At 37.0% G+C, this 15,301-nt stretch overlaps 1 protein-coding gene across 1 annotated transcript in view; it reads left to right on the top strand.

Annotated features, from left to right (window-relative positions):
• The window catches only part of nphp4 (nephronophthisis 4), a 216,020-nt gene that overhangs the window by 114,379 nt on the left and 86,340 nt on the right, over positions 1 to 15,301 (top strand). The window contains exons 13-15 of the mRNA XM_088331685.1: positions 2,042 to 2,187; positions 10,386 to 10,577; positions 14,905 to 15,092. Of these exons, the coding sequence (XP_088187811.1) occupies positions 2,042 to 2,187; positions 10,386 to 10,577; positions 14,905 to 15,092 (526 nt within the window). The remainder of the gene's footprint in view (positions 1 to 2,041; positions 2,188 to 10,385; positions 10,578 to 14,904; positions 15,093 to 15,301) is intronic.

Here is a 15,301-nt window from a genome sequence, read left to right as displayed (position 1 = left end):
CCATTTTAATCATTGATTATACAGACAGAAGCTAAGTGGTCAGTGAGTATTGAAACAAACATTTTCAAGCCAATCACTGGGGGGGAAAAATGACCCAAAATGGCCAAACGAACAAATGAATGGCAAAGATGTCGTGAAGCTATACATTACACCGAGCTGCTCTGTGCCAGACACCGGCCGAAGCAGGACCTCGTCGTAGATAGTCCCTAAAGTGGTGTTACATTGAACCCATTTCGCCTCCAAAAAATTACAATTAAAAAACCAACATCCAGGTCCCAGAACGGGCTCTGGCCAATTCAACCAAAATTGTGGAAAACAGCATAACTGTGGAAGTGATTTCCTTCTTTCTCCTATAGTCTCAATTGCTGTTTTCTCAGGTTGAGATGATTAACTTAAAGTGAGAGCTACAAAATGAATGTAATCAGAACTGAGGCATTCCCCCCCCTTAAAAAAAAATAATAAAAAAATAAATATATATATATATATATATATATATATATATATATATATATATATTATACACACACACATACTTACATACCTTGGTACCTCCTTATATGAGCTTAACGCATTCCAGGATTGTGCTTCTAGGTCGAAATGCTTGTGTAACGAGCTAATTTTCCCAATACAAAATAAAAATGAATTGGTCCCTTCCCGTCTTCCCAAAATCATCCAAGTTGACCTTAAATAGCTATAAAACACATCTTCCCGATCACTAAAAACACATTACAGTACAAAAAGTACTGTAATAGAATAAATAAGATTATACTAACTTCATAAAATGTGAATTTGTTATGGAAACTTACCTTGTTGATTGAGTAGCCCTTAACTAATGTGTGAGCACGGTTCGGACGAAGGAGGGGGTAAGGGCTGGTGCAAGTCACAGAGAAAGCATACATTACCCCCTTTTTTATGTTTTTGTTCACTTCTCATTGTGTACGCCATATTACAAATTTTACAAGATAAAATCCAAGAAAGATCAATCTCGCCTTGCCCATTTAGGCTCTAATCCTGATGGTCCCGGTGACTGGTAGCAGGAGGCAACGTTATCGTAAACTTCTAATATTGTTGTGGTATTCTGCATAGGTTGCTTGATATGAGTAGGAGCCGCTATGTGTTTGTGAGGTTCATTTTCACTTAATATGGAGGATCTGCAATCATTAATAATGGGGGCATTTGGCGAAGGTTGACAGGTATGAGATTGGGAGCGACTGTTGAAGATATGTAAGCAGTAATGTACACTAAAAATGAAGTTACTGCAACTTAAAATGAACGTACACACAAAAAGGTTTACAGCACATTTTTTTCACCTGTAGTAGTTTGCATGCGCTCACTGGATGAGCTGGTGCTGGCAGTGAGCAGTCTTTAGTGGTAGCCTCTGGTACTTGCCTCTGTAATGGATTTTCCTTCGTATAGCGAACCAGATAAGTGTGACAAATTAAACTGGTATACCGAAATTCAACTTTTTAAAGGTGCTAGAATAAAGAGGTACAACTGTTTAAGAGTTAATCTTCACATCATTTAATCATATGGCATAATTCTACGAATATATCTGTAACTGGTCATTTGCGGCACATTTGTCTTATTGAATCTGCTCAGAATCAAAATGTGATAATGGAAGCACTTGTGAATCTAGCCAAGGGGGTGTAACTGCTAAACAGCTTTATGGACCTGAGGAGTCTTAACACTTCAGCCAGGGGAACACAGAAATAGAGACGTCAGCTAGACTGTGTTGCGTTTAATTACTGGATAATTTCCAGGATGAAATAAGGCTAACCTGCTCCCCCAGTCGTAACAATGTGCAGCACAGTATCAGCACTTTTCCCTGTGAAAGCTGCCTTGTGTCTGCTTAATTGGACCACTTTCACACTCGGGCATTAGGCATCAACACCTGCACAACATTAAATAATCCAATATACTATGTCTGTGATATAAACAGAATCATAATACTCCAATTTGACTCTGTCAATTTTGATTTGATTATTCTCAAAGTTGTATTTTCTCATTAGTCTCTGTGTCATTACATGCCATTCCTTTTTAGAACCGCTCCGCTGTCAGCAGTGTTGGACGCTTTGAAAAGGACCGGCTAGTAAGGGACGGGACACATTCAGCTAAACCTGACAAAGATCAGCTAGGGTTCACTCCTGTTCATGCTCCTGTCATCCTAGTAGGCGGGACTTCACCAAGGTATGAATGCAAGTTCATAATGATATATTGTATGGCAATGGTGTCAAACTCATTTCAGCTCACGGGCCAAATTATAGAAAAAATCATTATTGAGGGCCCTCTGGTAGGCAGTAAAGATCCCTCAAAACAAGGACAAACAGGCTCAGAGACGGATTCTTCCCCAGGGCCATCACCAACCTAAACGAGCGCGCAAAACTGAAAGCATATCTTGCGACTTATTTCAGGGTTTTTTTTTCTTTTTTTGGTGCTGGTAAATGTTATTGCACGAGACTGAATATATATATATATATATATATATATATATATCTATATATATCTATATATAGATACCTTGTGGCTTGTTTGGGCTTTTTGTTGCTGCCAAATGTCATTGCACTTCTTTTCGTTGCACTATTGTTACAATGCACTTTTGTTTTTCAGTGACAAATATTGCACCGTAACATTATAACTTAGGCCAGTCTTTAGGCACTACTTTGTAAATACTTATTTTCTGCTTTATATCCTGATCTCCCTTTCTCTTTTTCATGTTCACTATGTTTCCCAGCATTTATAATGTTCTTTGATTGATTATTGATAGTCAGCCAATGCATACAAATGCTACAATGGGTGCAAGTCTTTTTTTTGACGCAATGCAGCTGATTTTCATCTGAAGATTTTCTCAGTATTGTCTTACGGGCCATATAAAATGATGTGGCGGGCCACATATGGCCCGCAGCCATGTGTTTGAGTCATGCATTACATCGAATAAAAATAGTTTTTAAAGGAGATAAGGGGAATAAGGGAGGCTAGACATGACAATGATAGTAATAGACAAAATTTGCTGGGACTTAAACTTTGAAACTCATGTTGCTGCGGCAATGATAGTGGTTATTGCCAAGCACAACTGTTTTGCTACCTTAAAAACTACATATCAACATGTAAATAACAACTATGTACTTTTATAGAGCATATTTCCGATTCAGGTAAAGGAAAAACATGCCTTGTTTAATTTTTTGTATCAATTATTGCTGATTATTACTGTTGGGGCTTGTACACAATTTGCTTCGCTTTTGAAAAAGATACACGCTTTTAAAAGCATAAATGCCAACATTGCATTTTTCACAACCCTTTTCTTTTTCCCTATGTATCGGTATTTCTGTCCCTGATTTACTATTTGTAAAGTCTCCTTATCAAAGGTAGCACTGGGTGGACTGTCAGTCACCAAACAGATAGTGTCTGGCTTACACTGCTTTTTGTCAATTCTTCAGGCTGATAGGACCTTAGTGACTTGGCAAAGCAGGCGCCCCTGCACACTTTTTGCTTTGCTGTGCTTTTGCGTAAAAAAGGAAGTAGGACATGCTAAACAATGATTTACAAACTATGAATTTAATGCATAAGTAATTTTTTTAAGTGAGAGATATTTAACGAACAAGTAGATCTAAGATCGGCAGCCAATTTTTGGCCATTTTGACGGATCATCCTGAGGCTATATAAACCAAGAGGCTACCAAATGAAAGATGAAACCCTCGTTTTTCAAGAGACGAACGGTTTGTTTCTACTTTATTCCATTATACTGTAATCTCTTGTTGAAGAAGTCTTTGTTTTGCTAATACCCAATGTTTTTGAACAAAGTTCAGAGAAAATTAAGTTTTTGTGAAACATTTCATTTCTTAGGGGCGGTTCAAAATGTTCTTTTACACACCGATAGTTCCGGGGTTTGCGTCCCAAATGTCCAAGTGGGTCTGATTGTTGGTTGCAGAACATTAATTCCAAAGTCCAAAATGTGTATGCCCATACTGCATCAACCTCAGACTTTTAATCACTGCTAAAAGTTCTTACTTTTGGGAAAACACTAGTACTTTTACACGTGTGATCTACCTGTACTTATTGTCGAAAAGACTGTGAACCCTGAACTTTCAACCCCCAATTCCCGGAGACTTTGAAACTCGAGCAAGGGTTGGCCTTGTGACATGGATCGGTGACAGACTTCCAAACCTTAGCATGGACAGGACCTGTGACATGGAGCTTTCACAAACCTTCAAACCCAAGCATGGTCTATACTCGTGGCAAGAACTGGTTTATGCATACGTGCAAGCTTGGACGACACACTAGCCCAAAAAAGACTTTAGTTGATAATTTCAATTTATCAAAGAGGGGATATTGTAGAAAAGAACGAGAACCTTTAATGAACTTTTGAGGACAGCATCTTAATGGGATGTGAAGTCTATGTAAGGGGCCGGAGGAAGCTTGTTTAATGGGAAGTTGGAATAATCAGTCTTGAACAAAACAGGCATTGTTTTGAGAATAACTGTCCGGTGTTGATTACATTGTTATGTAACCGTTACGTCATGAAAGAGTATGACTGGGTTTTAATAAAAATATGGGCTCCACGTTTTTGCCTTGTCTTTTGAGCGGCTATTAATGACCAATATACTCTGTGAATTTTATTTCATTGGAAGCAAATTCCAACTTTCAAATGATCCGTCTCTTCGACCTAATTGTTTCTAATAGAAATAAAGGCCCTACTGCCAAATAGTGACCAGTCATTCATGACACTTTCGAACCGGCTTTATTTTCACACATAATATATACATATGATATATGTATAAGACATTACTCCGCCTTCTGCAATCATAAACATAATTAAACGGCCAGTAGCCTTCTAACACACACAATGCTCTGACGGGATCTAACGGTTATGTGCCATCAATGGAACAAAAAAAATTAAAAAGATGTTCTCAGGAATACACACAATCACGTTTATTCTTCTATATTTTAAGGCCTCTTTGAACAGTTGAACTTTATAGTAGTCGTTGATCAGCCAAACTGATCAATAATGACATAAACCCGTTTTATGCATCTCCGTTTGCCCATCCATTCGTCACAGACATAAGTCACTGTGTTACTACTGCAGTATCGATGGTCTCACTAATTGGCAGCGGCTGTTCTGTGTAATTCAATATTATTGTTCCTGGCTAGAAAAATACCAAAGCCAGTGTAAACTCTGTAAATGCTGCACTTACTTTAGAAATGATCCCTTTAGAAGTGGCTTTTATATAGTTTTATTCTGTTTAATCCGGCTGTAAAACAACAGAATGCCACAGGGATGTGGCTGTGGTAGAGACAAAAAGGACTACACCCTGAAAATAATGGCCATTGTGCCTCAGGAACAAGATCTTGCACTCGTACACATTGTCTCTAAACAAGCAACTCACATAGGAAAAGCTTTTCTGGCCTACAGTTTAGAATTAGACATGCTGCTCTTTGGTTGAGTGAGCTGAAACATTTCTTGCCTCTATTTTTCGGAAGCAGTACGTTTTGGTTAAGGATTTGTAAAGGCTCTGAAATATACTACCTAGATCATAGTTGGGAATTGCAGGCCAAATTGGTTTAAAAAAAAAACTGGCCAAGTGTATATAATATATAAGCTCCGTGTTTCAAAAAAGATATTTAGACTTTAGTAGTATTTTTTGGGGCCATCTGTAGTTTTTTTCTGCAGGACTATTTTGTTGTGTTTCCATAGTAGTATTTTTGTAGATGTCTGTAGTGTTTTTGTATGTTTGTGGTGTTTTTGTATTATAAAAAATGTGTATTGGTTATATGTAGTGTTTTTGTAGAATAACTGGGGTTCTATTTTTGTAGTATTTTCTAATAATCTTTCTGTAGTATAATATTTGTAGTATTTTTTAAGTTTTTTGGATTATATTTTTACTGTAGTGGTATTTTCATAGCATCTCTTTAGAACTATTAATGTAGTATTCCCACCGTAGGATTGTTGTACATTTGTAACCCTTTGGTAGATTTTGGTAGTATTTCTTTGGTATTTTGAAATATGAGTGTAGTTATATATTTGTAGTAGTGGAACTGAGCAAGCGTGTGGACAAGAGAGTACTCTGTTAGTTTGGACACATGGAGAGGATGGATGAGGAGCAAATGTTGAAGAGGATCTACAGGACAAAAGTAAATGGAAGGACCAAGAGGAAGGCCGCGATTGACGTGGATGGATGGTGTTATGAGTGCACTGCAGGAAAGAGGTCTAAATGTAGTGAAAGCCAGAGCTCTTATTGGTGATAGGAATGAGTGGAGAGGTGTTGTAAAAGGATAGTGGGATGTTTGGACGTGTTCTAAGGGATGGGCAGGGCACCTGTATGATGCAGCAGGGGTAAACCAGGGACAGCTGTCGGGCCCTGCTGTTGAACGAAAGAGTGTGTTGTGTCACCCTGACCCGAGTGACATGGCCACTTTCTTCTGTCCCGTTTCATTTGGAGGGACAAAAGCTTGACCAACTTAGGTGCCGAGGTGCCTAATTTGTTTGGGTGTTTGGGCATTTGGGTTGGCCATGGTCAAAGATGTTTGTGTATGTTTTTTTTTCCCCCTGTTTTAGTTTTCTTTGTTATTGTATGTGTTTGTCTTGCTGTCAGTCACCCCTCTTGAGTGATATGACTAAGGTAGGTAACTAGATAGATAGATAGATGGATGGATAGATTTGTATAATTTCATTGTAATGTTTTTGTAATAGTATCCACGGTAATATATTTGGGTATTCCTGTAGCATTTCTTTGGTATTTTTGTAATATTTCCATATAAGTGTTTTTGTTGTAGTTCTTTAGTATTATTGTAATATTACTATATAGTTGTATACTAGTAGTCTTTCTGTTGTAATATTTCTGCAGTAGTGTATTTGTATTATAGGAGGAAAGGCAGATGGTGTTGGAGTGGAGGGAGAGATAACTCTTGTATTTTTGAAGCAATTTTTTGGTAACATTTCCGTAGTGTTTTTTTTTTTAATTATAATTTTAGTCGTATTTTGGGAGTATTTGTGTAGAATTTGTTTTAAAGTATTTCCACTGTAGTATTTTGGGAGTATTTCTGTACTATTTCCATAGTAGTATTTTGCAGTATTTCTATAGTATTTTTACTACTTTAGTTATTACTGTAGTTGTATATTTATAACATTTCTATTGTAATATTTTTATTGTAGTATTTTTTTGTACTATAGTATTACTCTAGTACAGGGGTGGCGAACAAGTTTGACACAAAAGAGCCGAAATTTTTAACTGAGAGTCAAAGAGCCACACCACACACTGACCTGCCATGACAGACACACAAAGACACACACAATTAAAAACATTATTTCCCATAACAAACTCCTCTCCTTACAATTCAACAAATATTGTTCTTGTGTTGATTTCAGGGAAAGTGTCCACCCTCAATACACACAAAAAAACTAAACATTAAACAAGGCAAAGAGCCACAGTATATAGAAAATATGATCAGGCAAAGAGCCGCATTCTTATTGGCCAAGAGCCGCTTACGTTTTCGCCACCCCTGCTCTAGTAGTATTTTTGTAGTATTTCTATCATGTTTTCTTTTCCGAATCAAATCCAAGTAATATTTTAGGTCTCTGTTTTTAAAGGGACAGTGTGTAAGACTTACTGTCTCCTGGTGGTACAAAAAACATTGATTCAGTCAAAAACAACAATATTGATTTGAATACCAGGCAAAAATACACGAACTACCATCCATCCATCCATCCATTTTCGTCACCACTCATCCACAGTAGGGTCACGGGGGGGTCTGGAGCCCATCCCAGCTATATTCGGGCTGTGGGCAGTGGACATCCTGAACTTTTTGCCAGCCAGCCAGCGGTTTTATAATACTTTTTTTTAGTATTTCTGAATATTTCTGCATTCGTTTTTGGTTTTAAGTCAAGTCAAGTCAGGTCACATTTATTTATATAGCCCTTAATCACCAAAATGTCTCAAAGGACTGCACAGGATTACAATTACCTGATCTTAAACCAACATGTGTTTTTTTTATTACTACTCCTTTTTTATTTTCGTTTGGTGGGCCAGATGAAAAAGCCTGACGGGTCGCAGTTTGCCCACCCCCTGATCTAGAACATTTTAAAATTAATTGCCCTAAATACAAAATAGGTTCTGTTTTTTTTTTTTTTTCATTATAGGATTGGGGATGCATCGGATAATCTTAACTGGGCTCTTGACAACATTTTTATGATGAGCCCAAACATCATCCAAAGCATTAGAATGCATTGTCCTGAGCTCTAATTTTAACGGACCATCTGTGTGCTGTGTTTGGGTGTCGCTGTTGACGGTAGGAAGTTATGAATGGTACCACGGCTGCCGCCAGACAGGTGGTTGCTATGATTAGCCATTACTGACAATTATGCGAGGGAATCCTCAGTGTGTACTTCAACACCCTCTGTTTTTCTCCCTAAACCCTTTCATAGTTTCTGCGCTTGATGGATGTTGCTTACACCGGTATTGAGGAAAGATGAGACTGCAGCTGAAATTTTAACTGAACGCATTGAGTACATTGAAATTAGACTGTTCTAATTGTAACAAGCTCTAGCTCACAACATAAAATGGACAAATGGAGCATTTTTCAAAGAAAAACATTTCCTGTACTCCAAAAATAAAATATTTAGGTCTGGAAAATATGCACAACCTAGAGCACAGGCGTTAAACAGGCGGCCCGCGGGCCTGATATGGCCCGCGAGACAACACTCAAAGAAGCGCCAGAGAAAAACGAGCCGCAGGTTGAAATATGTCAACTTTATGTTGCCAAAGCCAGGTGCCTCGAACTTGTATTTGTACTTGTACTTGTATTTATTTCTCTCTCTCTCTTGTTTCCACCCCTTTTCTCCCACTCGCTATCTCTTTCACGCTCTGTGTCTCTCTTTTTCTCTTCCTTTGTTGCTCTTTGTCTCTTTCTCTCTGTGTGTCTTTTTAACTTCTTTTGCTCCAACTTCCTTTTTTCCTTTTCTCTCTTTTCCCTTTCTCTATTCCTACCCTTCGTGCTTTCTTTTCTCTTTTCTCTCCTGTCTTTGTCTTTCTCTTTGGATTCATTTACTCCTCTCCCTTTCTTTTCCCCCTCTCTCACAATTTTTTTTCTCTTTTGTTTCTCACGCTCTCTCCCTCTCTCTCTTTTTTTCTTTGTCCTGCCCTCTCTTCTTTTCCCTCCCTCTTTCTCTTATATCTTTCTCTATTTCTTTCTCTTTAATCAACTAGTCTGGCCCCCGACAGAATGTTTGTTCTATCGTGTGGCCCCGGAGTTAAAATGAGTTTGACACCACTGACCTAGAGCTTCACTACCATCTTCACTCCTAATCGTTCATTTTGAATGGTGGCACCATGAATGACCATGTTTTTCAGATAATGAGGCACACTGAATCCCCAAATTAGTCTTTTGTGATATATATTCTTTAAAATTAAGGTGCACTGGACTATAAAGAGCATGAACATGAGACTGCAGAAAAACCGTCCATGTCTACAGTTACCTATTAATGCAATGCTTTACAATGTGCCAAAATTGCAAAACACCGTAAACATTTGAATCGGACCCGAGTAGTGGTGGGGATAAATGTCGATATATTACCAAAAGATTACCAATGGTACAGATATTATGGCATGTGAAATGGCATTAGAACATATGCAGTTATCACGCTATTTCCATTCATGGTGCCACAACACTGATTTGCATTCTAGATTCTGGTAGGTTAAGCAGTCTCTCCACTTCTTCATATGTACATCAATAACCTCTCGGTTTAATATTTGTTTGTAAAAGAGCTAGTGAAGAAGTGGAAAAGTCTGAAACATATCAGAATACACTATGTAAATCTTCATCAATTTATGTTTGAGAATGGAGAAGAATAAGCTATTTTAATAAAATACTATAAAAACGTTTTCATGTTATTGATGCACAGTTTAAGAAGTGTAGAGATTGTCAAACCTATCAGAATTCAATATGCAAGTCAGTGTTGTAGCACTGTAAAAAAAGAGTGATAAAGAGATAAACTCTAATGCCTTGTCATATGTCATTTATACCACTGGTGGTCCATAATAAAGTGTCAGCACACTCACCACCACTACTCGAGTTCGATCCCAGTTGCATACAATGTTTTGCAATATAGGTCATCGATATTTACCCAGTTGATCAATCATTGCTCAAATAGGGTATTACTGTAAGACCTTGTATGGTACCACATACCATTTTTTATTGTATTAATTTCCAATCTCGTCCGCCGTATTCTGCGATTCATACGGTGCACTGGGTTAAGTCTCACATTCAAATTTTGGGACAAAACGGGTTTGTATGTGCACCTTGTTGCCCGGAAAATAAAGTAGTTGGTAGAAACCTATAGTATACTGTAACTTTTTGTCAAAAATAACTCAATCTAATGTAACTCTACCTCCCAGTTTGTCCACAGTAAGTTCCAAGAGTTCCCTGTCCCACATCTACTCGGTTGGCTTCCCTGACATCATGGATTCAAGAGGGAAGGTGGCAGAAGTCGTGGACCCCACAAAGCCGATGTCCATTGATCTGCAATGTGAAGAAATTGATTCTCTGAAGGAGGATCTTGTGGTCTTCCAGTTTCTTGCCTTTACAAGGTGAAGTTTGAAGTCCTACATTTGTCAACACTGATGTTATTTTCTGCAGGAGATTAATTTTAGTTGCGCATGTATGGGTTAAAATCAATAACTAAATGATGAAATAGTGTCTGCCACATATCTTAATAATTAAATTGAAAAAGTGGAATGACTTCCTCATAGCACATCCGTACAGTAACTTAAAGTTGGATTTCTTTATTGCATTTCTTTAATTGTATCAACGCAATTTAAAATTCTGTAATTCATTAATATTGTCATGAAGTTAAACTCGAGGTGGTATGCCACAATAGAGTAGTCACTTGGTGCATCATTCTCGAACACGATGCGCTTCATCCAACAGAGTCATAAATATATTGGGCTAATATAGCTAATAACGAAACATACAAGATGTGCTGCATTCATTATAAGGGATAAATAAGGCTTTTATTTTTTTGCGGCTCCAGACCATTTTTTAATTTTATTTAAATTTTTGGTGCTAAACTAAACCATTAGTGCCGGACTTTGATTAATACATTTAAACTACATTAATCTCGTTCCAATTCTGTTATTGATCGAGATTAAGATGCTTCATTTAACTTTTTTTTATCGATATATTATAATGAATAATGAATGAGGGTAAATAACAGGGACCTGATAAAGTATTTCATTCACCAGTACATTCAAAAAGTCATGTTTGTCTTTTAAGGCCCTTTGCGACATTGATCCTTCGAAACCCCCGTAAAAGTGATTAAAAAAATAACCGATGCCTTTTAGTATTTGAATTTCCCTATCCATGCTCTTTTGTTTTAAAAATACATGAAAGAGAATGTTCCCTTTTCCTACATGTCTGACCATGCCCTGCAAATGTATATCCTTGCATATTTAAATTCCACCCAAGAAAAAAAAATGCAGATTGTCTCCTTTCCTAGCCCTCTCCTGCTGAGCTGCGGCCAAAATACAAATGCATTCAGGCATTAAGTTCTGTCAGTCATCCTCCACTCACATGTCAGCTGGATGCTCATACACTGCACGCACACGTATGCTCACAATTCTTGCAAAAACACGTTTCCTGTCAGCGCTGCCTGTCAGCGAGCCGTTACAATGGCCCCGGAGCTGGCGCCCTCTCAGTGACAGTGGAAAGTGCCTGCTGAACACTCTACTTGGGCCTCTCTGTCCTGCTTTTCCTGTCTGCATTTATTCCAGCCCATTCATGGTTATTGATCAATTATGCCGCCATGGCATTTAGTGCATGGCCGCTTGGAATATGTCTTTTTTGTTTTAAGTTACATTAACATGATGTTAATGTCAAAATAAATAAACTTTTTTCCCGTTATATCCTTAATATAAACATGTTTGAATGACAGCACGCACAAAGAATTGTATACAGTAATCCCTCATTTTTCGCAGGGGTTTCGTTCCAAAAACTTGATAGTCGAAATTTGCGAAGTTTATCTATTAAATACTTTAAAACCAAAAGAACAAACCCAATGTACAGGCTCAACTATTTGTTTAACAAATTAAATTACTGTATTTTATAAACTTTCTTTAATTACAAATAACCCTTTGCTGCCAAACTATATTTTTAAAAATTATCTTGCCTTGTTATTGCACAACTGTACTAAGGACACTATCCACTTTATTTAGGATGATCTTTATCAATGAGACTCATCTGGAGAGACGAAAGTATGACCAACTTGGGTGCCGCGGAACTTAACTTGTTGGGGTGTTTGGGCATTCGTGTGTGCCATGGTCAATTTTTTCGATTTTTTTTGCTACTTTTTCCTTTGTTTTTTCCCTTAGTTTTTGTGTATGTGTTTGTCTTGCTGTCGGTCACCCCTCTCAAAGGAAATGACCAGAGTAGACAGATAGATAAATAGTTTGTAATAATCTGTGGTCTCCAGCCCTTTGAGACTCCTAAGGGCTATACAAATAAACATGACTTGACTTGAATTTCATTTGCCTTAATCGTGAACTATCTCTGATATGTCTATCTCAAAAGTTATCAAATTTTTAAAACACGCTGTATTTTAAAACATATTTTATTTGAGTGAATTATAGAAATTGTCTATTTTAATCTTTCTTTGATGTAAATTTAGCCCACTTTTGCTAAAATAAAAACTAAAGCCTAATGATGGCGCCTGAATAATACTGGTTTCTTTAATTAATTTCCATGTTATGGAATTTTTTAGACAAAAAATGTTCCTAGTGAAATTGAAGATTACAGAAAGAGCCATTAGATAATATTGCTTTAATTGTCTGAGCATATTGGTATGACGCAAATACACTTCCGATCAAAGGTTTGGGGTCACCCATACAATAGTGTGTTTTCCATGAAAGGTAACTTTATTTTGTACAAATTAAATGAGTCGCAAAATAAATGGAACGTATAGTCGAGATATTAAGAAGGTTAAAAATAATGTGTATTATTAAAAAAAAAAATATCCTTCAAACTTTGCTTTTGTCAAAAAAATTGAATTTCTAAACATTCCCAAAGTTTTGAACTGTACTGTGTATTTTTATATTAGTAGGTTCAAATAGGTTCACTAGAATATATGTGCCATTTGAAAAATGTTCAACATTCAATCAGTCCAGCCATCAGCTTGTAGCCATATTTTTTTATTTGGTCCACTGTCCTTTTGACTTTGACACTACTGATTTCAAACATTGAGAACAAATTTAATTTGAAAACCAACTATTTTAATGTGTAAAATGTATTTGACATTCCTTTTAGAGGGACACAGAAGACTCAACAGAAAACACATTTGGTAAAAGTGACAATATAGGTCCGGGGTCTGGAACCTATGGCCTGATAGACATATATGTACATAGTACATCTGGCTCGGAGATAAAATGGACCTTGTGCAAAAATAACTGTAATGGTACATGCAGTGTAGCAAGCACAAAGCCAGGACATCACTACCCACGCATAATGTTGGGACCAGTATAGATAGGGCACAGTCTTAACTACAGTTTACATTTAAGATGTCACACCGACAAACCTGTTTTAGCTGTACGGAATCCTTTTTTATAGATTCTCATTAAACAATGAATGTTCATTGTTAAGAACTCACAAAACAAATGGTAAATACCCAAAACTCTAGCAAAACACACAGAGGAACTTCATTGGGTAAGCGGTAGGAATAGGCAGAGCTATGCACACAGCACAGGCACTCCTCGCCCTCGACCAGTGCCGTCTGCACAAAAATACGTTGGTATCCTCATTTGCAGTTTTTTGTGACTTCTTTTTTCTTCTTTTATAACCATAATTTAGGACGAAAATGACCCCCAACACACTAAAGTAACTCCGGAATGGAGACAATTTTCAAGTGGCATATTTATATTGATATGGGACACAGGCACTGGCATTTTTTACTAGTTCATAGATTTTATCAAATCATCAGACGTCACTCAGTTAAGTTTAGTTTAGTTTAGTTCAGTTTAGTTTTGTCTGGAGAGCGAGTTTGGTGGTTTTGTTGAATTGTGTCTTTACGGTGTGGCTCTCTCAAAAAAAATCTTACTGTTTTTGCTTTTATGGCTTTTTTGGGTCAAAAAGGTTCCCGGCCCCTGACATAAATGAATCACGAACAATGATAACAAGAAATTTCCTTTGTTAATAATTATCCCTAAAAATTTCACATTTGGGTTTTTACCCTGCAGACATGTGGAACAATGTTAAAATAAAACCTACATATTCAACATTTTATATTGTTATGAACTAGTAATAAAATGTAGAATTTTACACGAAGTATTATTTCTTATTAAATTCCAATCCAACTTAGCAATAGTATTTGTAACAACAGCTCCTTGCATCAACCATCCATCCATCCATCCATCCATCTGCCTATCCATCATGACAAGACTTAACATAAAATTGTATTGCCAGTAACATTATATTGCGAAATAATATTCCATCTGAACGAGTATTGAGTGAATTATTATACAATATTTAAAACATGCATTCATATTACGGCAAAATGTTATTTTTTCTCCGCTACATGTATTTGGATGCAAAATTCCCTTCCTTTGTTGATTATCGAGTGAAGAGTTGATTACCTTTTTTTTGAGGAGGAGATGATTGCTAATTGCAAATCATTCTGGTGAAAGTGAACGGAAGTTGACTTTAGCAACGTGTGTAGTATCAAAATTGTGTGATTACATTCAAGGTTCTTGTGGGCTAGTGTTTGTGTGGGCACTTTTTATGATCTTTGGTTGGATGTTTGGACAGTAAGATGTATTTAGGACTTTCTCTTGTGAAAACTAGAAATATATTGTTTCCCTTTATTCAATCTCGCTAGTGACATCGGCTCAATCAGTCTAGTTATTTGTGTTGATTTTAACTTCTTCTCAGAATGCCAAGGGAGGGGATTGGTCCTGAATGGCCTGCCAGCATATACTTCACCTTCCAGTTCTACCGTTTTCCACCAGTCACAACACAGCAGCTTCGCCTGGTGAAAAGTGAAGGGACGCAACTGAAATCAAGCGAGCAGCTTCCTTGCGTTCTGACCTCCATCAAAAATGACGGCTCTGTAAATTCAGGTAAAGCTCTCTCTTGCTTCAGAGTGTGTATTTAGGTCGTCATACACACATCTGGTAAACCACCCAATCTAGCACTCTAAAAATGGTGCATGATATAATATTTATATATATATATATATATATATATATATATATATATATATATATATATATATATATATATATAAATCATGCTGAAAGGTATTCCAAAATTCCTAAACATGCAAAAT

Source organism: Urocampus carinirostris, chromosome 3, assembly GCF_059441175.1.
Source record: "Urocampus carinirostris isolate Australia breed hairy pipefish chromosome 3, RoL_Ucar_1.0, whole genome shotgun sequence".
Taxonomy (NCBI): domain Eukaryota; kingdom Metazoa; phylum Chordata; class Actinopteri; order Syngnathiformes; family Syngnathidae; genus Urocampus; species Urocampus carinirostris.
The sequence above is the reverse complement of the archived record's forward strand: the minus strand, read 5'-3'. Positions and strand labels throughout refer to the sequence as shown.